The sequence below is a fragment of the Podarcis bocagei genome, assembly GCF_964188305.1.
Source record: "Podarcis bocagei genome assembly, chromosome: 10".
Taxonomy (NCBI): Eukaryota; Metazoa; Chordata; class Lepidosauria; order Squamata; family Lacertidae; genus Podarcis; species Podarcis bocagei.
Window position 1 is genome coordinate 6,384,255 of NC_138135.1, and position 25,285 is coordinate 6,409,539.

A 25,285-nucleotide genomic window follows, 5' to 3' on the forward strand; every position below is an offset into this window, starting at 1 on the left:
TTCTGAGAAATGGAAATTTATTTACTGTAATGTTCTGGGGACTTCTGAAGGGAAACGGCCACAACATTGCCGTGAGATGGGGGAGAGGAGGGGGTCCTGATCTGACGGGATGCTGGGATCACAACCGCATACCCACACCGGCTTCTGCGCCTCCTTCTCCTCTTCCAGCCCCTCCACAGCTGCTCAACTCCAGCCAATTCGGAGCGCCGTCTGACACATGACGTAAGCCAATTCCTCACACTCCTGGGAGAAAAGCGATCCGTTTTGGAGGTAGGCGCAGCCCTTGGGTGGCAGCTTTCCATGCCTGCAACACAGAAAGGGAGAAGATGTTGGTTTGTCTTTATCTTAAGGTCAATGGCGCTACTCAGAGGTGCATGTTTGCAGTTTGACCTACTTAGCTGCACACCTGTGGTCCCTCTCTCTCTCTTTTTTTAAAAAATAATTAATTGGTTTTTCCATGTATACATCCTCTAACAATATTACTCTAACAATTTTCCATACTCCCCCCCCCCCCGCCTCCCCTGGACTTCCCTCATATTCCTATTTTGTTTTATTTCCTTTTTACCCACCCTGCGTGTTGTTTCCCAAAATTTTCCCAATCCATATCATCTTACTTTTTGTTATATACAATTGTGTTTGTTTATTCAAACCCTGCCAGTGAGTCCAATTCTTCACGCTGCTTCTTCATATATCTTGTAAATGGTTCCCATTCTCTCTTAAAGTCTTCGTTATCCTTTTCATGTAATTTATCTGTTAATTTTGCCAGTTCTGCATATTCCGTAAGTTATGCACTTATGCACACCTGCGGTCTCTTGACTGTTTGACTAATTAAACGGGGAGTTTGCTTTCTGCACCGGCTGCAGGAAGGGATGTGATAGGATAACTGATTATTTGAAAACTGCATTTAAGTTGATTACAGTGGTACCTCAGGTTAAGTACTTAATTCGTTCTGGAGGTCCGTTCTTAACCTGAAACTGTTCTTAACCTGAAGCACCACTTTAGCTAATGGGGCCTCCTGCTGCTGCCACGCCGCGGAGCACGATTTCTGTTCTCATCCTGAAGCAAAGTTCTTAACCCAAGGTAATATTTCTGGGTTAGCAGAGTCTGTAACCTGAAGCGTATGTAACCTGAAGCGTATGTAACCCAAGGTACCACTGTAAATGTTTTGTATGCTGCTGGTGAGGAGGAGTGATGGCTTGCAGTTTTTGACGGTTACATTTTTGAAAATAAAACTAAGCAAAGATATTGTGGACAGCCTTTTATTTCTATGCAGGGCCGTCTTTACCATCGGGCGTGGTGGCGCAGCGAGCCAGGGCACCAAGCAGTGGAGGGCGCCAGGCGGAGAGTCCAGGGAGGTAAGTGAGGCGGAGTGGGGGCTTGGTGCCTACGCACCTCCAGTGCCCATCGGAGGCGGGAAGGCTTCGGGTGCTTTCCCGTGGTCCAGAGCTCTCTCCGCTGGCTCCGCAACACACCACCTCCTCGGCTGCGTGGTGTGTGCTTGCCTCCCAAGCTCTGCGCATACAGTATTTTCCGCTCAATAAGACACACTTTTCCCCTGCTAAAAAGTAAGGGGAAGTGTGTGTGCGTCTTATGGAGTGAATGTAGGTGGGAGGCTCTGATCAGCACTCCCTTTAAAGAGCCGCGTGGAGCGTGTGTGTGTGGCTCTTGGGGGCTTTTCCCCAAACAGCCGCACCCACACTCCGTGTGCTCTTTAAAGGGAGCGTGGCTCTTGGGAAGGCCTTAGCTGCGTGCAGCCTCTCCTGGGCAGGGGATGAAGGCTCCCCTTGCCCGGGAGAGGCTACACGCAGCCAAGCAAGAAGCCAGGACAGCCAGCGGGATCGCTGCACTGCGATCCCACTGGCTGTCCTGTCTTCTTGCCTAGCTGCACGCAGCCTCCCTAGTCTGGGAGAGGCTGCACGCGGCTATCCCATAAGCCAGGGCAGCCAGCGGGATCGCAGCGATGCCGCTGGGTGTCCTGGCTTCTGGGAATCAGAATTTTTTTTTCTTGTTTTCATCTTCCAAAAACTAGGTGCGTCTTATGGTCTGGTGCGTCTTATAGAGCGAAAAATACGATAATAGATGTGACTCTATCATTGCTCCCCCTGTCCACTCTACCTTGAAAGATCCCCTCGCTCGAGGCTACACACTGCAACTGCTGCCTCCTCCAGCACCCCTCCCTCCTTCTCCTGCTTCTCCACCACCTTGCACGGAGCCTGCTTCCTCCCACTGCCCCCCCCCCACCTCATGGTTTATTGAATATTTACAAGTACAGTGGTACCTTGATTCTCAAACAGCTTATCTGCTGAACAAATCGGCTCCCGAATACCGCAAGTAAGTGTTCCAGTTTGAGAACGATTTTTGGAAGCCGAACGTCCGACGTGGCCTCCACTTGAGTGCAGGAATTTCCTGCAGCCAAACGGAAGTCGCGCCTTGGTTTTTGTATAGTTTCGGGAGGCAAACGGACTCCCGGAACGGATTCTGTTCGAGGACCAAAATACCACTGTAAACTGTAAACAGACAAGAACACGGACAGGATTATTGTAATAACCTCCAGTTTTATAAGAGTATATATTTAAAGTACAGTGGTACCTCGCAAGACGAATGCCTCGCAAGACGGAAAACCCGCAAGACGAAAGGGTTTTCTGTTTTGGAGGCGCTTCGCAAGACAAATTTCCCTATGGGCTTGCTTCGCAAGACGAAAGCCCATAGGGAAATCTCCGGGGACCTCTTTTAAATGCTGGTGGTGGGGAGCAAAGTCTTTCCCCCCCTCCGGCCTTCAGAAGAGGTCCAGGAAGGCCGGCGGGGGCCGAAAGGCTTTGCTCCCCACTGCCAGCATTTTAAAAGCAGTCCGGGATAGCAGGGAAGCGCTTCCCGCTATCGCGGACGGCTTTTGAAGGCAGGCGGGGGGGAGCAAAGACTTTCGCCCCCCACCCGCCTTCAGAAGAGGTCCAGGACCTCTTCTGAAGGCGGGCGGGGGGCGAAGGTCTTTGCTCCCCCCTGCCTGCCTTCCTGGGAGAGCGGAGAAAGGCAGCACGTTTCTCCGCTGTCCTGGACGGCTTTGGAAGGCAGGCGGGGGGGGGGCAAAGACTTTCGCCCCCCGCCCGCCTTCAGAAGAGGTCCAGGACCTCTTCTGAAGGCGGGCGGGGGGCAAAAGTCTTTGTCCCCCCTGCCTGCCTTCCCAGGGGCTTTTACATCGCCCCCGACAGCGGAGAAGTCCTCCGCTGTCCCGGGCGATTTTAAAATGCCGCCCGCCAGCATTTTAAGATCGCCCCGGACAGCGGAGAAGTCCTCCGCTGTCCCGGGGTTTTTTAAAATGCTGGGGGTGGGAAGAAAAGCCCTTGTCCCCCCCCCCCAGCCTTCAGAAGAGGTCGGGGGACAGACTGTCCCCGGACCTGGTCTGAAGGCGGTTTCCATAGGAACGCATTAATTGATTTTCAATGCATTCCTATGGGAAACCGTGCATCGCAAGACGAAAAACTCGCAAGAAGAAAAAACTTGCGGAACGAATTAATTTCGTCTTGCGAGGCACCACTGTAGATGAATAAATGAGGAAATTAAGTTAATTTGGAATATGCAGAAAATATATTTTTTTAAAAAAATTAAGGAGCTGCAGAGAGAAAGGGAAGGAAGTCGAGATTTGAAATGTTAAAACGTGCTTTTTAACATGTTAAAGGTGCGCTTTACCTAATGAGGCCTCCCGCCACCAGTGCCCTTCCACCGTTCGGCTTTTGTTCGCAAACCGGGACACTACTTCCAGTTTTGCTGAGTTTGCATACCCAATAGTTAGTAAACAGGGCTGTTCTTTAACCAAGGTACCACTGTACTGAAATGTATATAATTGAAAATCATAAATATAATAATAATAATAATAATAATAATAATAATAATAATAATAATGATGATGATGATGAAGAAATATAGCTTAATAATGATTACCCAATCTTGTGACAAATGAGTTAGGGAGTATGGGGGTGCCAGAGTCACTTACATTTTGGGGTTATAGAGAGAGCCATCAGCCCATTTCCATTGCTTCGTGACGATGTCGTACGTCAGGCCCATCCAGAATTTGTAGTATTGACTCTTGCCGTGGCGCTGGCGGAAATGTTTCTTTGATTCAAACCTCAGGAAGTTCTGCAAGGCAAAGCCACAAGCACCATGCCTTCAGGAGGGGAGTTACACCACTGCCCTTCAACCTAATGTTCAAAAGCCCGAGTATGTGAGCTGTCAGTTCAAGACTCTGGCAAGAGAAATCTGCCTCTCTTCCCTAGCAACCAGCTCAGCAAAAAACGGGAGGAGAGGAGCAAAGGGACGGCAGAAAGCAATAAGGCAAGGGTCGGCAAAGCCAGATCACTCCCGCGGAGATCCTCTTTACCCCCCATTTCCTTGACCTCTGAAGGGAGGGTGGCACTACCGAGAAGGCCCTGTGCCTGGCTCCCTGTAACTTGGCTTCTTCTTACCTTTTTAGGAAGGGGAAAGTGTGTCTTATAGAGCGAAAAATACGGTATATGGTGGGGGCACAGCTGAACTACTGCTAGGTGATATGGGGGTGAGGCATGGGGAGGGGGGACCCTGAAGCTATCGAGCCTTGCCCATCTCCATCCCCGCAGCAAAACGGACAAGCCCCAGTACCATCTGTTCTTTGTTGTTGTGGATGACGGCCAGGGAGGAGAACTCATCTCTGCAGAAGCCCATGCTGGAACGCCAGCCCATTTTCCTTTCTCGGAAAAGGTAGCAGGAATCTCTGTGCTGCAGCCACTGCATCTTGCACACACTGCAGTTGATAGCTAAAGGGGGGGTGGTTGTGCATGAAAAGCTTGACAGTTGTACAGAAGTATCATTTATCCCCCTTCCCTACCCCTGAATGTGCCGAAATGGTGATAGGCAGTGCCAGATTTACATATAAGCTAAACAAGCTATAGCTTAGGGCCCCGCTCTCTTGGGCCCCCCAAAAAAATTTAATGGGTAAAAAAACTGGGTATACATTTCCAAAATATAAGATAAAAATAAAATAAAATCTACATACAGTTAGAGCTTAGTAATTATTTTACTATTAATATACAGCCATACCACGGGTTACAGACGCTTCATGTTGAGCTTTTTCGGGTTACAGACATGCCAGAACCTGGAACGAGTTACTTCCGGGCTTCAGCAGCCGCGCATGTGCAGAAGTGCCAAATTGCAACCAGCGCATGCGCAGATGCGCCACTGCAGGTTGCGGACATGCATCCCGCATGGATCACGTTCGCAACCTGAGCGTCCACTGTACTTCTTCTTACTTGTATTTCACTATTAATATGTTGTTGTAGTTTAGTCGTTTAGTCGTGTCGGACTCTTCGTGACCCCCTGGACCACAGCACGCCAGGCACTCCTGTCTTCCACTGCCTCCCGCAGTTTGGTCAAACTCATGCTGGTCTCTTTGAGAACACTGTCCAACCATCTCATCCTCTGTCATCCCCTTCTCCTTGTGCCCTCCATCTTTCCCAACATCAGGGTCTTTTCCAGGGAGTCTTCTCTTCTCATGAGGTGGCCAAAGTATTGGAGCCTCAGCTTCATGATCTGTCAGCTTCACAGTCTTCTTAATTGTATTTCAATTCAACCATTACTTTGATAAAATACATTTTTTGTCCTGTGCAAATGGCTTGAGATACCTATGAGGTCCATCAATGACCATATAGCATTTATTCAACACACAAAAATCAGCGACAATTTGTTGTTGACAAAGGGCAGCTGGACATATAAAAGGCCCCATTACTTTCAGGAGCTTAGGGCCTCATCAAACCGAAATCCGGCCCTGGAGATGTTTGTTGCAATAGCTGGAGGTGCCAGGAGGTGCAAGGAGATCAGAAGATCTCCACGGTTCTTTATTGGTTTGTGTTTCCTTTTACTGCAAATTACAACGATTCTGTCCAGAGTGTTCTATATATTATACATTATCTGTAAATGGATAAATCACTAGCTCCGGCACCAATAATTACCTTCTTACTAAAAACTTTTCCCATCTGCAATCCTTGCCCGTTGTTTCTCCTGTGATACGATTTATTTTTTAAAAAATGAACGAATGAATAAACTGGTTTAAGAGAAGGGTGGGGGGACACAAAACAATGCCCACATCTACCTTTGCCGATCTGTAGCTGCCTCAGAATTTCAGTCAGGATGATGATCTGTAGCTCCATCACGTCCTTCTGACTCTCTGCCTGTTTCGACAGCTCGTCCACTTCAAAAGAGAACCAAAGACAAGACAGGTTGAGTAGATTGTAGACCCAAATTCATCTGTGCCATTCTCACAAAGCCCCTGAGAAGGACGGGCTGCCTCTGTGAAGAACATAGCTGTCAACGTTTCCCTTTTCTTAAGGGAAATTCCCTTATTCCGAATAGGATTCCTCACAAGAGAAGGGACAGCTTGACAGCTATGGTGAAGAAGCAGCCCTGGTTTTGAAGCCATTGTTTCATTTGATGACTGAAATATACTCGGAGTTGAGTGTGGATGTCATGCTCTTTATTCAGCTCATAGCAGTGAGGAGGAATGGAAGTTCCCCAGAATGTCTGCTTTATATACATTATTTACACAATGGGCCCCATGTGATTGGCTAATTCCGGGATTCTCCTGTAGGCCAATCAGGTTGCGGATTCACTTCCACCTGGAGCTGGATTGGGTGGCTCCTGTGGACCAATCAGACTGCTGCATTCTGGACCCTATTATTCTAGGACCAATCAGACTGCTGCATTCTGGATCCTATTGTTCTAGGACCAATCAGACTGCTGCATTCTGGACCCTATTGCTCTAGGACCAATCAGACTGCTGCCTTTTGGATCCTATTCAACTCAGAACATAACAATGACCTAACCCTGCCGCAATGACCCAGAAGGATCCCACGGTTTATAACAGGGGGCGGCAAACTACGGCTCCCGGACTGGATCAGGCTCGCCAGGGTTCTAAACCCGGCCCGCCGGCGCCCGGCAATTGCCCTGGCGCTGCACACAGAGTGAGCAGCAGGGCACACAATCGTTTCAGCTCAGGCAGCTCCACATGGCGATGCAGCCTTGCTGCGGAGTCAGGAATTACTCGGGGCAGAGAAGGCCTTTCCCGGGAGGGGCTGTGCGCAGACGGGCACAGGAGAAGCCCAAGTCCCTTTCCATTGCAGGAAACATCGCAGGCGGCACCTCCCTGGCACCGCTCTAGCTGTTGCCATCTCTATTTCTCCTCCGAAAGGGGAAGGAGCAGGAGGCGGGGAGGCGCGCATGGCTTCTTGGGTTGGGATCCCTCAGCTGGGAAGGGAGGCTTTGCGCTGCCTGTCGGAGCAGCCCCGATCCCATTCCTACTTGTGTGAAAGCAATAGGGGGCAAGTAGCTCTCAGTTAGGCAGCGTGAAGCCTCCCTTCCCATCGAAGCAGCCCTGATCCCATTCCTACTTCCGTGCATTCCTACTTGGTGCATTTTTTTTTTAAAAAAAATAAATTTAATTTAAATCCCTTGTGGGGGGCCGGACTATATTTTTTTGGGGGAAATAATGAACGAATTCCTATGCCCCACAAATAACCCAGAGATGCATTTTAAATAAAAGGACACATTCTACTCATGTAAAAACACGCTGATTCCTGGACCGTCTGTGGGCTGGACTGAGAAGGCGATTGGGCTGGATCCGGCCCCCGGGCCTTAGTTCCCCTACCCATGCCTTCAGTCAGGGGTCAGCAAACTTTTTCAGCAGGGGCCCGGTCCACTGTCCCTCAGACCTTGTGGGGGGCCAGACTATATTTTGGGGGGGAAATAATGAACGAATTCCTATGCCCCACAAATAACCCAGAGACGCATTTTAAATAAAAATACACATTCTACTCATGTAAAAACACGCTGATTCTCGGACCATCGGCGGGCTGGATTGAGAAGGCGATTGGGCAGGATCCGGCCCCCGGGCCTTAGTTTGCTTACCCATGCCTTAAGCCAACACAAAAATGAGGTTCGTGTTTTTCTTTAAGGTGAAGGAACACGGGCAGCCTCTTGCTCCCTTACCTTGGAAGGACATGAGTGCCACCAGCGTGGCCAGAATGGCAGAGGTGAGCAGGACCCCGAAGGTGGCCGAGCGCCAGTAGCTTGTTTCTTGGAAATGGGAAGGAAAGAGACAGGTGTGAGAGGAGGAAATCCCAGGTTGCCAGGGAGATTGGTCTCTTGAGAATGAAGGTACGCAGGCATCTCAAGCCGCCGAGATATGGCGAGGGAGGGAGATACGGCCAAGCGCATGGGCTGCATGCAGGACTCGAGTTTGATCCTGTGAAATGCTCCCCTCTGCTGCCAGTCTGAGTTGGCAACACTGGGCTAGATGGAAGAGCTCCAAAGTTTCCGGGTTCGGCCCATCGTAAACATACAGAGAGCTAGAAATGGTGCATGGTTTTGGTTTCCCGATGGTCCGGTCCGCCATATGCCCTGCGTTGTAACTCACGAGGTGCCCCCTCTGCTTACGGATCTGAGCAGGAGGAGAGCCCTGATGGATCAGCCCACATTTCCGCAAATGCAACCTCAGGTTTCCAAATGGGACAGTTCCACCCGCCCAGTTTGCACGCACAAAACCCCCAGTATCTCGCACTGGTATACTGGGCACGAAAGGCTCCAACGCGCTCCAATAGGCCGGGATAAACGTCTCCCTGCTACATACGCTCCAACATTTCTCCGAAGAAAATTGGGACATCCTATTCTACATCAGGAAGCTTCTCCAGCAAAAATAAATAAAAATTTATTATATTATTTAAAAAAGAGAGTCCCCTTTACCCTGAAAATAAAATACCTGCAGCGATCGAAAGCCCTTCCTACAATTTCGAAGGAAAAGGTCACCTTAAATTCTTTATTTAACAGGCAACCATTTCTTAGGAGTGTCGATTCCTTTCTTGTCAAGCCTTTATAGGTCAACTCAAACGTAAGTCCCACAGTATTTGACGGAGCTTACTCCCGTGTAGCTGGGTAAAGACTGTGCAGCCTTACACTGAAAGCCTAAGGATTTCTGCCAGATTGGCAAAAATGTACAAAAACTGTAGTAATGTATGTTGGAGATACAACAATGGGGCAGGAACCTTTCTACATATGTGGTGGGAGTGAAAAGAGATAGTGGGATTCTGGGGAAATATCTATAACGAACTGAAAAAGATGTTTACATTTTCATTTGGAAAAATACCAGAATCCTTTCTCCTAGGGATCACGTCAGAGGAAATAAAAAGAACGGTCAGATCAATGTTTAAGTATGCAACTACAGCGGCAGGGTTCTTGATTGCCAAAAACTGGAAAAGCAGCAGCGTCCCAACTAAAACAGACTGGTTATCTAAAATGATGGAATACTTCCATATTGCCAAAGTAACAGGAAGGATAAGAGGAGATCTGGTACAAAAAGTGAATAAGGAGTGGGCTATCTTTAAGAATACATCAAAACGTATGTGGAAAAAGTAGAATTTCTGACAGATACTGAGTGAATCCAGAAAATGATTAGAGTGAAAGGAGAGTAAAGTTAAGATAAAATAAGAGATTAAAGAAATAATGAAATGCGTTTAAACTAGTTGGAAAAATAAAGTCGCGTAACAAGATTGTCTGGAAGTCAAGTCACTTGGTGGGTGTCCGTGTGGGGAAGGAGTGTAGGTAGGTTGATATGTAAAGTATAGGTAGGTATTATATAGAGTGATGTAGGTATGTTTTGTGTTGTGGAAATAAGGTAGTGTGTTGTGTACGTGTATTGTGTAAATGTATGTGTTTTATATATTAATAAAAGAAAAGAAAAAGAAAAAAAGAAATCCTAAGGATTTTTACTCTGACCTAAGTTCTACTCCCTTTCAGGATTTACTCTCTTTTGATCATTCTCACAGTTTTTATTATTATTATTATTATTATTATTATTATTATTATTATTACCTGCCTTTTTCCCTGATACCTCACAGCTAAAATTTTATTTCATTCCATTTATCTGCGGAGGGGACGTGGGTGGCGCTGTGGGTTAAACCACAGAGCCTAGGACTTGCCGATCAGAAGGTAGGCGGTTCGAATCCCCGTGACGGGGTGAGCTCCCGTTGCTCGGTCCCTGCTCCTGCCAACCTAGCAGTTCAAAAGCACATCAAAGTGCAAGTAGATAAATAGGTACCACTCTGGCGGGAAGGTAAACGGCGTTTCCGTGCGCTGCTCTGGTTTGCCAGAAGCGGCTTAGTCATGCTGGCCACATGACCCAGAAGCTGTACGCCAGCTCCCTCGGCCAAGAAAGTGAGATGAGCGCCACAACACCAGAGTCGGCCACGACTGGACCTAATGGTCAGGGGTCCCTTTACCTTTATTTATCTGCGGAAGGCGTTGCACACGACCCCTTCCCTTGCCCATTTGCCACCTTTGCAACAACCCTGCGAGGGAGGCGAGGCGGAGAGGTCGCAACCGGCTGGAGGTGGCCAGCGTCAATGCGCCTACGGCGTCTACGTGTGCGCTAAGATCAAACACGGGAGAAGCTTCCGGGCGCAGAACAGGGCGCCCCCGTTTTCGCCGGAGAAATGTGGGAAAGGTACGCACCCTTTCCAAAAGTCGGAATTTCTTGCCTAGGTGCCCAAAAATGAAGTTCATCTATCAGCCTGCATGGTGGAAGATTGCCCACAGGGCAGCCTTTTTCCCCAGGACGGAGAGCTCTGCGCCATAAGAGCATGGGTAGATTGCCTAAAAAAAATGTTAGATTGTTTTTGTATGCCACAACTGCAGCAAGGATTTTACCTGCCCAAAATTGGAAATCACAGGAAATACCAACATTGGAAGACTGGCAGATGAAGATGTTGGACTTTTTGGAGCTGGCCGACCAAAAAGAATCCGCGATCAGAAAGAGGAGGAACATCAGGAAAAATGGAAGAAATTTAAGGAATATTTAGTAAAACGTAATAATATAACATAAGTGGAAATACTTGCAAGTGCTAAATTTGGCTTAGGATTAAATTATGTTGAATTGTATAAGATAATGGCTTGAGAATATTATGAAAGGAAAGGGAGTTAGTCATTTGAACAAGTTAATTTTATTACAGATAGGTGGCCGTGTTGGTCTGCCATAGTCAAAATATAAAAAATTCCTTCCTGTAGCACCTTAAAGACCAACTAAGTTAGTTCTTGGTATAAGCTTTCGTGTGCATGCACACTTCTTCAGATACACTGAAACAGAAGTTGCCAGATCCTTCTATATAGTGAGAAGGTGGGGAGGGGTATTACTCAGAAGGGTGGTGGGAATTGGAGATTGGCAGATAGCTGAGATGAGCCTGTTGACGACTCTTAACGACTGTAATAGGTCTTACAGGAAAAGGCAAGGGGTGGGAAGGTGAGAAATGGCTTAGTCATGTATAATGAGATAAGAATCCAATGTCTCTGTTCAGACCAGGTCTCTCCATTGTTTTAAGTTTGGTAATGAGTTGCAATTCAGCAGCTTCTCTTTCCAGTCTATTTCTGAAATTCCTTTGTAGTAAAACAGCTACTTTGAGATCTTGTATAGAATGTCCTGGGAGATTGAAGTGTTCTCCTACTGGTTTCTCTGTTTTGTGATTCTTGATGTCAGATTTATGTCCGTTTATTCTTTGGCGTAAGGTTTGGCCTGTTTGTCAGCTCTCTATATTGGACAAACAGTCGTTAAGAGTCGTCAACAGGCTCATCTCAGCTATCTGCCAATCTCCAATTCCCACCACCCTTCTGAGTAATACCCCTCCCCACCTTCTCACTATATAGAAGGATCTGGCAACTTCTGTTTCAGTGTATCTGAAGAAGTGTGCATGCACACGAAAGCTTATACCAAGAACTAACAGTTGGTCTTTAAGGTGCTACAGGAAGGAATTTTTTTTATTTTAATTTTATTAGAAAGTGGATATTGGAAAATTGCTAAAATGAGATTGAATGAAAATCACTTAGGAAGGATTTGAGGAAGTCACCCAATAATGGAATGCAATTTGGAGTTTTAACTGTAAGAAGCTGTGAATGTATGTTTGTTTTTCTTTTTATATGTTTGTTATTTTGTGTTGTGTTAAATCTGGAAAATTAATTTTAAAAAATTTGAAAAGAGCATGGGGTTGAATTTCGGTGTATATCATTTTAACGGTTTTCCAAAACCAGTCTTCTTATAAAATTAACTTAATCACTTAACATCTTTCTTTCTTTCCAATTCAGCATGAAACATATTAATTCATCACATTACGTCTTTAAATCCTAAGCCTATCTGTTCTTTGCAAGCTTTTCCAATTAGTTGAACTTAACATATTTAACTAAATAGTCTTTAAATTTCGTCCGTTCTTCCTGGTAATCCTCCTCCTTCTGATCACGGACTCTCCCAGCCAGGTCAGCTAGCTCCGATAAACCCATCATCTTCGTGGGCACGGCCGTTTTCTCAAGCCAAGCTGTGGCTGGGAGTTCCACAGGCCTGCCGCGCGCTCCTTGCTTCCTGAGGTCTTAGATATATGGTACTGTTCATAACCGCACGTACATAGATCAGCACAGGAAGACCAGCCTGAAGCCATTTTGATTCCTAAAGTGAGCAAACGTCAAAGTGGAAAAGCCTCCCCATTGTCTTTTCCTTCACAAATCCTGTCTTAAGGGTATGTCTGTGTTTGAATAGGGTGTGAGCCTGTGACTTGGCCCAGGAACTAAGAACCGTATTTTTTGCACCATAACACTCACTTTTTTCCTCCTAGAAAGTAAGGGGAAATGTATGTGCGTGTTATGGAGTGAATGCCTGTGGGTGGGGGGTGGGGATCTGCTGCAGTCGTGAGCAGAGGATCCATGGTTCCCCTTCCTTCCCTCCTCCGTGGTTACAAAGCATGGATCCACATGGATCCTCAGGATTTTTGCATTGGGCTACTCCAAACTCAGTCAGATCACATGTCTGTGGCCACAGCATGAACCACAAAAATCATATATCCACTATTTCGTTTAGAATATTTTTTTCTTGTTTTCCTCCTCTAAAAACTATGTGCGTGTTATGGTCTGGTGCGTGTTATAGAGCGAAAAATACGGTATTTATCATTACAAAAGACTGGCCAGGCTCCCCAGGCAATCCAATCAAGTGACCATTAAACAGGTAACCCGTCAGACGAGATAAACAACGCACTCAGATTTCTGCTGTAGACCGCCTTTTCTGTGATGTAGGTGTGATGTATCTGAGGGGTGGTCTTGGGTTACACCCCTTCTGTGATGTATGTATGTATGATGTTTCTGGCGGTGGTCTTGAGCTCCAGGGCAGGCAATTAAAAATGTCTATATAAGGGCGGGCACACCTGGGTTCTGGGTCCTCCTCCTTTCCTACGTGTAAGAGGAGCACCCTGTTTCAACAGATCAATAAAGATCAGGCTTACGAGCTGCTTTGCTTCTCAATATTCTCTGGTTGGCCTCTGTTATTCTCTCTTACCGATAGAGAACCCACAAAAGGACTCTATATGGGCTCTTGGGTACCCCATAAGGGAAAAGGGCAATTTTTGTTTACAACAGGCTCGGCTACCTTCCTCCTCACTCTCTTCATCCTCCAGGCGTTTCCTGCTGGCGATGGTGACCCGCGACCTGTCGGGAGTGTTAGAGCGGAAAGAGCGCGCCGAGCGGGCAACGTTGAGCATGTTTTTTCCGGGGAGCGCCTTCCGGCGACTGCACCTGCCCAAAAAACCCCCAAAATAAACCTCCCGAGGGACAAGGAGGGTCTTTTTTGACCCACGTGCCCCCCCAAAAAAGGGTTCAGGCACCCTGCGAGGCTGAACCGCGGCCTAAAGGCGCCCGCCTTTCGCACTCGGCACCGGGGAAAGGGAGCAGGCTGCCACTCCCCAGGAAGACCTGCTTGGAAAGAGGGGCTCCTCTTCCTGGGGGGCTTCAGGGCACAGCCACAAGGGGGGGCAGCCTCAGGATGGGGAAAGGGAGGCAGGATGGGAGTTGTAGTTCCCAGGCGCAGGCGAATCCCTCAGGGCGTGGAATCTGGTGGGGTGGCGGACTCCATTTCCCACAATGCACCCCTCCGGTCCCACAAAAATAAATTCCCAGATGCCTCCTCAGGGCCTCAAATCTGGCAGGGGGGCGGATGAGGGACTACGTTTCCCACAATGCACCTCTGCGGCCCCACAGAAGGCGGAAAAACAAACAACAACCCCCCCCAAAAAAAACAAAAAAAACTCAGCAACACTGGGTTAAAGTTGAACACAAAAGTTTAAATTATTATTATTATTATTATTATTATTATTATTATTATTATTATTATTATTATTATTATTATTATTATTATTATTGTTATTATTACCCCGTTCATCTGGCTGGGCTTCCCCAGCCACTCTGGGTGGCTCCCAACTGAACATTAAAAACACGATAAATACATCAAACATTAAAAACTTCCCTAAATGAGAGAGAGCACTGAAATAGATTCAATAAAATAAATAAATAAATAAGTGAGGAATGGTGGCAACCAATCAATCAATAAATAAATGACGATTGCAAACAAATAAACCACAAATAATGACGAGTGAATAAATGCATAACGACCGATAAAATGAAGAATGAATAGACGAAATCGGTGGTTCCGTTCGTGGGGTTTGCCGCTTGCTCTTATCTTGCACCGCGAAGATAAGGCTTGCAAAACCCACGAAAGCGAAGAAGGGAAAGTCCTTTAAAAAGATGCATCGAATGAAGGAATGAATGAATGCAAAGTGGAAGAAATGCATTTATTTAAAACAAAACCGTCCGGTTTCTAAAAGGCCAGCGACAACGGTGAAAGGCCAAAGGCCGGGTTGCAGGAGAGAGTTTTTCTGGATTATTTTATTTTATTTTATTATTTATGTCCATGCCAAAAGAAAGGGTGGGGAGTGGGGAGAAGAAAAGGGCAACATGAGGAAAAACTCCATTTAATGCCACGAAACGCCATTTGGCGCCTTCCAGAAACGGCAGCCATTTTGTGCCTCTTCATGGCCTCCCGGCAGCCATTTTGTGAGACCACGTCAGCCATGTTTTGACAGGCGCTTGCATTGCATTCTCAAATTTAAAAATGTCCCCACATTTCCCCCAAGGGACCCCTGAATTTCTCATCTTACTGTGGGGTCTGTCCCTGAGGGGGGGGGACTTATCTAAAGGATCCTAGAAGATTTTTGGAAGTGGGACCCCTAAGGGTCATCCATCCCAACCCCGGGCCATGAAGAAACCTTGGCAACATGGATCTCTGGGACGTCCCGAAACCTTGGCCTCCCCGGCTTTATTTATTTTATTTTTTCAGTTCCTACATCAATTCATTACAATTAACCTATTTTAACAATATATAAATAGTAATAGAAAATTACACAACGTCACTTTCGACTTACTGAAGTTTTCATATTACACTTTTAGCTCTTTATCTCTTTCTTAACATATCAAAAAGAGAAAGACCAAGAAAGGAGACACACACAAAAAAAAGGAAAAAGAAGAGGAAAAATAAGGGGGGAAAGGAAAAAGAAGACAAGACAAAACAAACACATTTGGCTTCTGATTAGACTCGTTGTATTATTATTTCTACAATATTTTCACACACAGTTCCATGTTATTGTATTTCTTCCTTTGTTTTCGCCGGATATCAAAAAAACATTATATTTGTTGTTTTACAAGGATCGTTCTATTTCTGCCAGGAGATATTGGTTATTGTAATGCTTTTCCAAATACTCTTTAAAGACTTTCCATTCTTTCTGTACTTTCTCTTTTGGATAACCTCTATTTCTCCCTGTCATCATGGCCATCTGTAAATATTCTATCATTTGGACCTGCCACTCATTTATCGTAGGTGTTTTGTCACTTTTTCAGTTTCTTGCGATTAGGATCCTGGCTGCTACTGTTGTATGCATAAAAAGGGGTCTAATTTCTTTTCTGATTTCTGGTGACATTATTCCCAGGAAGAAGGTTTCAGGTTTTTTTCTTAAATGAAAACTTAGGGTTTTTTAAATTCATTATAGATGTTATTCCAAAATTCTTTAATGGCTGTGCATTCCCACCACATGCGCATATTTGCCATCTTTACACCTCCAGCAAATTGCTGATCTGTTTTTATACATCTTTGCAAGTCTTGCTGGAGTCCGAAGCCTTGAAAGGGGTGGCAATGTTTTCCTTTTGTTATAATATTTTATTACCGTATTTTTTGCGCCATAACACTAACTTTTTTCCTCCTAAAAAGTAAGGGGAAATGTCTGTGCGTGTTATGGAGGGCATGCCTACGGGTGGCATGCCTACAGATTTTCCTCCTCTAAAAACTACATGCGTGTTATGGTCGGGTGCGTGTTATAGAGCGAAAAATACGGTAATTTAAATGGTTTTTGTTTTTTTTGCTATTGGGATTGTAGTTCCATTTGTGTTTCACAAGCTGGTCTCTGACCGTAATCAATTTCATGTTCATGCTTCAATATTTTATTAATTTTCCAAAAATAACAACAAAACAACGTCAAAACAAAATAAAAACAGAACGACTTCCCCCAGTCCCTTCCTTGGTTCCATTATTTATCAACATACCGCATGCCCATGGTTAAATTTTAAAAATCATTTGAATTGCCTATTGTCCATTCCTAAAAAAATTGCAAGTAATCCTAAAACCCTGCTAATGTATTAACCTGTGTACAATGCTTCTGTATATATGCAATATTCCATTGTTCCTTCAATTCATTGCCGTCTCTTCCTCTCAATTTCATTGTCATTTTTGCCATTTTAGCATATTCCATTAATTTGACTCCATTAATCTTCTTTAGCTGGCACACCTTCTTCTTTCCAATATTGTGCTAGCAATATTCGAGCGGCCGTAGTTGCATATATAAATAAGTCCTTTTATAATCCTGGTTTATCTTATAATGCCTAGTAGGAAAGCTGTTGGTTTTTTTAAACAAATGTTGTTTTAAACATCTTCTTCATTTCATTATAGGTCATTTCCCAATACTTCTTTATGATTTTACAATCCCACCACATATGAAAAACAAATCTGTTATTTTACATTTCCAACACTTGCTTTCCTTAGTTTTGTACATTTTTGCTGATTTAACTGTAGATATCTATACATCATATTCATATAGGCTGACAATGTTTTCAACCCACCCCATAGATGTTAAAATCAATAAAAATTATATATATATAAAAAAGGAAAAAGCAGAGTAATAAATATAATAACAACAACAACTTATTTATTTATACCCAACAACAATTCATTTATTTATACCCAACAACAACAATTTATTTATTTGTTTATACCCAACAACAACAGTTTGTTTGTTTGTTTATACCCAACAACAACAACAACTTATTTATTTATACCCCAACCATCTGACCGGCTTACATTAAAGAATACAATAAAACAACAAGACATTAAAAACTGGAACCATAGATATCTGAGACCTGGAAGAATCAATAGAATCGGGGTCTGAATCCGTTCCCCCGTCCCCCCGCTGCCAGGCTGTGCCCCCCACCCACCCCCAGCTAGGCCTGACCCGGGCTGACCCCCCCCCCACCCACCCACCCTGCTTTTAGGGGGCACCCTCTGCCACCCAGCAAGAGCCCCCATCTCCTGACCCCCACCCACCCCCTGCAAAGGGGTCCCTGAAGCCTCTCCCCCCCCCCAGGCCCTTGCCCCACGGAGGCCCCGAGATGCCCCTGGAGCCCAGGCCCCCGGGGGCCAGGGTGGTCCCGGCCTCCAGCCTCCAGGCCAAGTCCCAGGTCTTGAGCGCCAAGTCCCGCTCGGCGGAGGTGAGGGCCCCCCCAAAAGGACCGGCCTTCTGGAGCAAGTCTTCGCCCCAGCTGCGCCGGGAGCTGCCCAAGCCCCCCAGGCGGCCCTCCTGGGTCTCCTGGGCCCTGCAGGACAGCATCCCCGGCCCCCCAGGTGAGGGGCAGGTGGGGCGCGCACCCCAGCGTGGCAGCGGCGACAAGGATCAGCCACGCATCCCCAGAGCCCCTTGAGATTCCTCGCTTTTATATTTGGGGTTTAGATTTTTTATTTCATTTACTGCCCCCCGAGATCTCTGGGGAGCATGCATTGATTGATTGATTGATTGATTGATTGATTGATTGATATATACAGCGGTGTCTTGGTTTACAACCATAATCCGTTCCGGAGGTTCCTGCTCCCTTGAGATTCCCCATTTTTTATTTTGGGTTTGCGTTTTTTATTTCATTTACCGCCCTCCAAAATCTCTGGGGAGCATGCATTGATTGATTGATTGATTGATTGATATATACAGTGGTACTTTGGTTCACAACCATAATCCGTTCCGGAGGTCTGTTCGTAAACCGAAACGGGTTGTAACCCAAGGCGCGCTTTCGCCAGTGGGGCTTCCCCAACTAAATTTGTCGGTAATCCCCCCAAAAAATGGGTTGTAATAATAATTTTCAAAAGGTCAGAAACCGAGACACACACTTCTGGTTTTGATATGTTTGTAATTCAGAATGTATGCAAACCAAGATGTATGCAAACCAAGGTACCGCAGTATAAATTTTTATTTATTTTCCATTTCTTTTTTCCTTTTTCCTTTCTCCTCCTGTGATGAGGCTGCATTTTAATATTTTATGTTGTATTTTAATCTTGTTTTTAAGTTGTATTCATTCAACTTGTTTTTATTATTGCTTGCTAGCCGCCCTGAGCCTGGCCTTGGCTGGGGAGGGCGGGGCATAAAATAAAAACTATTATTATTATTATTATTATTATTATTATTATTATTATTATTATTATTATTATTAGACATCCACATTATCATTATCTGCTTTACTTCCCTGGCTCTTTGCAGCCTGGTTGAGGAAGGCCGATTTAAAGCCCGTGGTCTGGAACCGGCTGCCGGCTTTCGTCTACGTCGTTTCTATCAGTCCTCTTTGTTAATTTTATTTATTTCGGTTGAGTTTAGCAGGTCCTCACACGGCTCCCTCCGAAGGCAGAATTCCTCCTGTTAAAATACCGGATTATACAGCTACCGTATTTTTCCGTCTGTAAGACGCCCCCATGTATAAGAAGACCCCTATTTGGGGGGGACTCCGGTTTAAGAAAATGGGCGGAGATGGCCTCCGTGTATAAGATGCCCCCAAATTCTGGACAATATTTTTTTTTGGGGGGGGGGACCTAGTCTTATACATGGAAAAATACGGTAACTCTGCAAAACAGAAAGTAACAATAGCAGCGTCCCAGTGGGTGGGGTTTTTAGGACACTGTTCCCCACACCCCATCCTGGCTTAATTCGCCCACTGCCTTTTATATATACAAAAACCAACAACATTATATTTATGTCTTTGTTTACGTACTACGGTGGGCTGGACTAGATGACCTGTGGGGTCCCCTTCCCCTTCTGCAATTCTGAGATTCCAGACCTTCCAAGTGTCCCTATTTTCCAGGGACAGTCCCAGATTTCGAAAATCCCTGTTTCTGATTTGATCCCCCTTTTCCTTAGGACATTTCTATTTTGCATCAGAGAAATACTGGGGGGTATGGAGATTTGCGACCCCCCAAGCCATCTGAAGGCACCCCCGTACATATAGGGAAGATTTTAGATGTTTATTGTGTTTTCGTCTATGTTGGGAGCCTCCCAGAAAAAGTTGGAGCGACCCAGTCAGATGGGCGGGGTATAAATAGTAAAACTATTATTATTATTATTATTATTATTATTATTATTATTATTATTATTATTGATTAGGACGTCTCTGTTTCTATCGGAGAAATGTTGAAGGGCATGCCCCCACCTTAAAAAAAAAACAACTATACAGTGGACGCTCGGGTTGAGAACGTGATCCGTGCGGGAAGCAGGTTTGCAACCCGCAGCGTCCGCAATCCCCAACATCGCAAATTGCGCAGGGTGCCTTTGCGATTCTGCTCTTATGCGCATGCGCAAAGTGCAATTTAGCGCTTCTGTGCATGCACAAGTGCTGAAACCCGGAAGTAGCCCACTTCAATACTTTTGGGTTCAGCGTGGTGCTGTTGTAAACAAAAATTGCCCTTTTCCCTTATGGGGTATCCAATATCCCATATAGAGTCTTTATATTCCCTATTGGCCCCTATTGGCAGGAGAAAATACCAGAGGCCAGCCAGAGAATACTGAGAAGGAAAGCAGCTAGTAAGCCTGATCTTTATCGATCTGTTGCAACAGGGTGCTCCCCTCACCAGCAGGAGAGAGGAGGAACCCAGAAAAATGGCGCACAAGGCCTTATAAAGACTTTTGAAATTGCCACCCTGTAGATCAAGACCACCCCCAGAAACATCATACGTACATCACAGAAGGGGTGTAACCTAAGACCACCCCCCAGATACATCATACCTACATCACAGAAAAGGCAGGTCTGAAACAGAAATTTAAATATTGTTTTTCTCCTGTTGTTGTGTATCTCCTGTCTGGCAGGTCACTTGATTGGATTTCCTGGGGAGCCTGGCCAGTCTTTTGTAATGATAGATACTTAGTTCCTGGGCCAGGTCACAGGCTCACACCCTATTCATATCTTAAATGTGCCCTTAAGACAGGATTTGTGAAGAAAGAGACAACGGGAGCTTTCCCACTTGCAGAGAAAACATTTGCTCAGTTTAGGAATAAAAATGGTTCCAGGTTGGTCTTCCTGTGCTGATCTATGTACGTGCTTGGTTGATACACTTATGAAAATTTAACATATATCCAAGACCTCAAAATTCCTATCACAGTGCGCAACCCGAGATCGTGCAACCCGAAGCGTATGCAACCCGAGGTATGACACTGTTGCATTTCTGTATCTGTTCCTGTACTGCAAGGGGTTGGACTAGATGGCCTCTGAGGGTCCCCTTCACACTCTGAATTCTGCAGTTCTTCAGAGGCCTCGGCGTGCCAGGCAGAAAAAGCAGAATGGGCGTTCTTCTAATGTTTCTCCTTTTCCCTCCGCAGATGTTTTGGGCATCTCCACCTGGTGGCAAATCTGGGCGCTGCTCTTGGTGGCTATTTCCTTGGCCTTGTTCTGCACTCTGCTCATTTTGATTTACAATTGTGAGTACCAGGGTGGGGTGGGGCTTCGAAAGAGGCTTCCGACACCCCCAACCCGGGTCTCCCTTCCTCTGGGGCCTGCACGCTGCCCTAGAGCGGGCACCCGCTGCCCTGTTTGGGGTGGAAATAATCATAAAGGGGCTGGGCTGCATGATCCATGATGCAGCGCGTCGTTCTCGATCGTTAACTGGCTCTGGGACTGCAGAACTCAAGGGTATTATTATTATTGTTGTTGTTGTTGTTGTTAAGTTGTGGGTGAACATGACGACACAGCGATTCTTCAAACAGCTCTTGTTCAGAGGCCAGAACAGAACTGAACTGAAGAGCTCAGTCAGCCTACTTATATAGAGCTCCAGTACAATGTTACTGTAGCAACTTTCTAAAACTATCCAATCACTGAACGTCACTTTCGATCCTTCATTTGCATAACTATCTGCAGTATCCCCCTGCTGGCCCAGGGTGAGAACTTCAGTACATAACTTCTTCTTCTTCTTCTTCTTCTTCTTCTTCTTCTTATTATTATTATTATTATTATTATTCTGCAGTCCCAGGGCAAGTTAACAAGACTGGCAGCCAGGAGAGTTTCAAGAGCATACCTTTACATCTGCAGAAGGAATGTGTTCTGTTGCCCCAGTGCAATAAATTTATTATTATTGTTGCAGGAATTTATGTATAGGTTGGGGCAGCAGATATCATGCACATGCAGCCCACTACCAAAATCAGCACAATCGCTTTTGTGATTTGCCCCCACAAAACACCCCATCACAGTTTCTTCCTATCTATTCAAAGGGCCTCTGCTGCACGATACCAAATGTAAGAATTCACTGGTAATTTTATCTATGTACTGGCTCACTAGGGAAACGTCAGAAATTCATATGGACATGTGAGCTCAGCTCCTCAGCAGCCCCTCTGCCTGAGTGATAATCCCTGGCATCCTGATACCTGAGTGCCAGACAGGTAGCCATTCCAGAAATAACAAACCCAGATGAAGACAAAAGGGTGTGATGAACTTGGCTGGGAAACAGGGAAATGTAAATATCTCTTCTGTTACACTTGATGGGTATTTGGTGGAGGCAAGGGGAACCATGGGGCAGGGTCCAGGGTGCTCAGATTACGGCCACCAGACCTCCCTTTTCATGATGTAAACATGATGTATTAGTGATGTAGTTGGGGGGTGTAACGTGGGGATTAGCAGCTAATAAAAGTTTGGGTTCTCTTTTGTTCGGGGCTTCCATCTTGTTCCACTTGGTGGCAGGTGGGAGTTCTGTTGCAACAGTCTTCAATAAAGACCAAGCCTACTGGCTGCTGTTTTGCTCTGGTATTCCTGGCTGGTGTCCTTGTTTTTTGTCCAAGGGAGCCCTCACATTTCTCCGTTAACATTATTATTATTCAAAATAAAAAAATTCCTTCCTGTAGCACCTTAAAGACCAACTAAGTTAGTTCTTGGTATATTATTATTATTATTACTATTTAAAAAAAACACAGAGAGAAATATGTTTTCATTTCAGACACCCACGTGGCGACAGAAATCACTGCTGAATCTCAACTGCTGCAGCGTTCAGAGAAGAGGCTGAAGATGGCCGTTCAGCAGCAAGCAGAAGGCAAAAGTGAGAAGAGCTCTCGATATTTTCTTCCCCTGTTTATTAAAGCAATAGCGGCAATCGTTATTACAGGAGAGATGCAACAGGGAAACCAGTGGGAATTGGTAAAATGGTGAAACCAATTAGTCTCTGGCAAATAAGCAGCCCTTGCTTCTCATCAATGAAGCTCTGGTGCTGAAATATGCTCGGAGTCGAGAGTGGATTTCATGCTCTTTATTCAGCTCATAGTGGTGAGGAGGAATGGAAGTCCCCTCAAAGTATCTGCTTTATATACATTATTTACACAATGGGCCCCATGTGATTGGCTAATTCCGGGATTCTCCTGTAGGCCAATCAGGTTGCGGATTCACTTCCACCTGGAGCTGGATTGGGTGGCTCCTGTGGACCAATCAGACTGCTGCATTCTGGATCCTATTGTTCTAGGACCAATCAGAACTGCTACATTCTGAATCCTATTGTTTTAGAACCAATCAGACTGCTGCATTTTGGATCCTATTCAACTCAGTACATAATAGGTGCGCTTATGAGGAGTCCCTGGGTCTGGATCTGTGACACCAGCCTCTGAATTCCCCAGCCAGGCTGTGGAGGAGCCACGGTTTGCCAACCCTCCTGGCGCTGGTTTTCCTGACTCTTCTGGGGATATCCGAGGCCCAGCCCAGTCCAGCTCGCTCCAGGGAGAATTGATGTCGCTAGAATGCCACATCACTTGTGCTCTGCAAAGGGAAAAAAATAATTTGACAATAATGCAGTGGCGTACGGTCAGGGGACTACGGGTACAAGGCTAGTTCCCTAAATGTTCCTGGTAAATTAGAGCACTGAAGTATTAAAGCCTGGCACCTCTTTCCCAAGGCCCGAGAAGATTTCTGTCCAGCTTACCGTATTTTTCGCCCCATAAGACGCACCGGCCCATAAGACGCACCTAGTTTTTTTTGGGGGGGGGGGAATTTATTTCCCCCTCAGGTGCGCTGCGCTAATCCCGAAGCTTGGGGCGTGCGGAGCTCAGCACGCCCCAAGCTTCTGGGTGCCGGCAAGCAGTCCGCTAGCCCTGGGAGAGCCGCGGGGCTCTCCCACAGCTAGCGGATAGCTTCCTGAAGCCTGGAGAGCGAGAGGGGTCGGTGCGTACCGACCCCCCTCGCTCTCCAGGCTTCAGCGAAAGCCTGCATTCGCCCCATAAGACGCACACACATTTCCCCTTCATTTTTGGAGGGGGAAAAGTGCGTCTTATAGGGCGAAAAATACGGTAAATGGGGAGGCACGATGCTCATGCCGTTTAGCTTATACGCTATAGCTCATGGGTAGGCAAACTAAGACCTGGGGGCCGGATCCGGCCCAATCGCCTTCTCAATCTGGCCCACAGACGGTCCACGAATCAGCGTGTTTGTACATGAGTAGAAGGTGTGCTTTTATTAAAAATGCATCTCTGGATTATTTGTGGGGCATAGGAATTTGTTCACTTTTATTTTCAAAATATAGTCTGGCCCCCTGCAAGGTCTGAGGGACGGTGGACCGGCCACCTGCTGAAAAAGTTTGCTGACTACTGCACGGTATAGCTTAAATGGTGGATTTGGGTATAAGCTAAGCAAGCTATAGTTTAGGTCTCCATTCTCTTGGGGGCCCCCAAAAAAATTAAAGGAAAAAACAACTGGGTGTTCATTTCCAAAATATAAGATAAAAAACAAATACAATAAAACCTACCTACAGCAACAGTGCTTTGTGTTGTCTAGGCTCCTATGATGTAAGTCATGGGCCCCACCTGCTAACCTGCTCCCTACAATATCACTGGTTTGCTCCTTTCTGTATATAGGGTGCCTCCATTCAGCATGGACTGGTTGCATGGCCACATGGGTAAATAGCTTGAGATGCCTATTGGGTCCATCAATGACAAAATAGCACATATTCAACACAAAAAACCAGTGACAATTTGTTGTTGACAAAGGACAGCTGGACATATCAAGGGCCCCATTACATTCAGTAGCTTAGGGCCTCATCAAACCTAAATCTGCCCCTGCTCACGTCACCACCAATTGCCCTCGAAGGCTGGTGCCTCTGGCCTAAGCCTTCCCCTATGAAAAATTTCACTGCTGCAATTACGGGGTGCAAAAGGGGATTTCTTGATACCAACACTCTTGCCCGTCCTTCCAGCATCGCATATCCGGCTCTTCTGCAAAACGAATGTGGAAATCAGTGCAGTGAAAATATATAACGCAGGGTTTTTGCGTGTGTGTTTCAAAAAATAAACGCAGCTGATCAGAGGCTGGATGCTGCCAGTTTCTGGAAACCGCAGGATTGGAGAGTGTTGCTCTCGTTCTCGGATCCTGCTCGCGGATGTCCAGTAATGGGCACCTAGTTTGAGGCGTTCTCAAAGTAAAGGAAGGATTGAACTCTGATTAATTAGAATACACACAGAGGCTTGAACCAGCAAGACTCTGGGAAGGGTGCGTATAATAACCTGTCTCCACCCTCCAGCCCAGGTCGTTTTATTCACAAAAGAACTTTTTACAGAGTGTTCTTAAGAACCAATCAGATTTCTTCTGAGCATTTCAACAAACCCACATGGGGACAAAGTTAAACTACAAACACTAGTTAGGCATGCATACTTTTGGGGTAAATAAATGAAAACTACAAAGGAGTGCATTCAGCAACCCCGGAGGTCATAAACAATCAATACACATGATAAGAAGGATGGCCAGGAAGACAGCGATCATTATCACCTTAATGTGAGACCTGTTTCCTGGCCCTAAGATTAACATCCTAAGATTAACATAT

The 25,285-nt window shown here is 45.8% G+C and overlaps 2 protein-coding genes across 3 annotated transcripts in view; one reads left to right on the plus strand and one right to left on the minus strand.

Annotated features, from left to right (window-relative positions):
* On the minus strand, window positions 1-18,782 carry LOC308595775 (C-type lectin domain family 1 member A-like). 2 transcript variants are annotated; one of them, XM_081210477.1, is made up of 7 exons: window positions 18,702-18,782; window positions 13,481-13,614; window positions 8,008-8,094; window positions 6,116-6,214; window positions 4,630-4,784; window positions 3,989-4,131; window positions 1-304 (listed from the first exon to the last, which is right to left on the minus strand). In XM_081210477.1, exons 2-7 carry the CDS (start codon window positions 13,578-13,580, stop codon window positions 184-186), a joined length of 705 nt encoding a protein of 234 aa, XP_081066603.1. In that variant the 5' UTR covers window positions 13,581-13,614; window positions 18,702-18,782; the 3' UTR covers window positions 1-183. The 2 variants fall into 2 exon arrangements, with proteins under 2 accessions (XP_081066603.1, XP_081066602.1); XM_081210476.1 differs by lacking the exons at window positions 13,481-13,614; window positions 18,702-18,782 and adding an exon at window positions 10,525-10,877.
* The window catches only part of LOC308595788 (C-type lectin domain family 1 member B-like), a 13,770-nt gene continuing 5,914 nt past the window's right edge, over window positions 17,430-25,285 (plus strand). The window contains exons 1-3 of the mRNA XM_081210504.1: window positions 17,430-17,818; window positions 20,823-20,921; window positions 22,427-22,525. Coding sequence (XP_081066630.1) covers window positions 17,587-17,818; window positions 20,823-20,921; window positions 22,427-22,525 — 430 coding nt within the window. The 5' untranslated portion in view covers window positions 17,430-17,586. The remainder of the gene's footprint in view (window positions 17,819-20,822; window positions 20,922-22,426; window positions 22,526-25,285) is intronic.

Excerpts from the sequence above, each read along its gene's own strand:
- LOC308595775 (XM_081210476.1), bottom strand. The coding sequence starts at position 10,837 with ATGTTCCTCCTCTTTCTGATCGCGGATTCTTTTTGGTCGGCCAGCTCC. Across the intron at positions 8,095-10,524 it reads AATTCCGACTTTTGGAAAGG|AAACAAGCTACTGGCGCTCG; the intron begins GTGCGTACCTTT and ends CCCATTTCCAAG. Across the intron at positions 4,785-6,115 it reads GCAGCTACAGATCGGCAAAG|CTATCAACTGCAGTGTGTGC; the intron begins GTAGATGTGGGC and ends CCCCCCCTTTAG.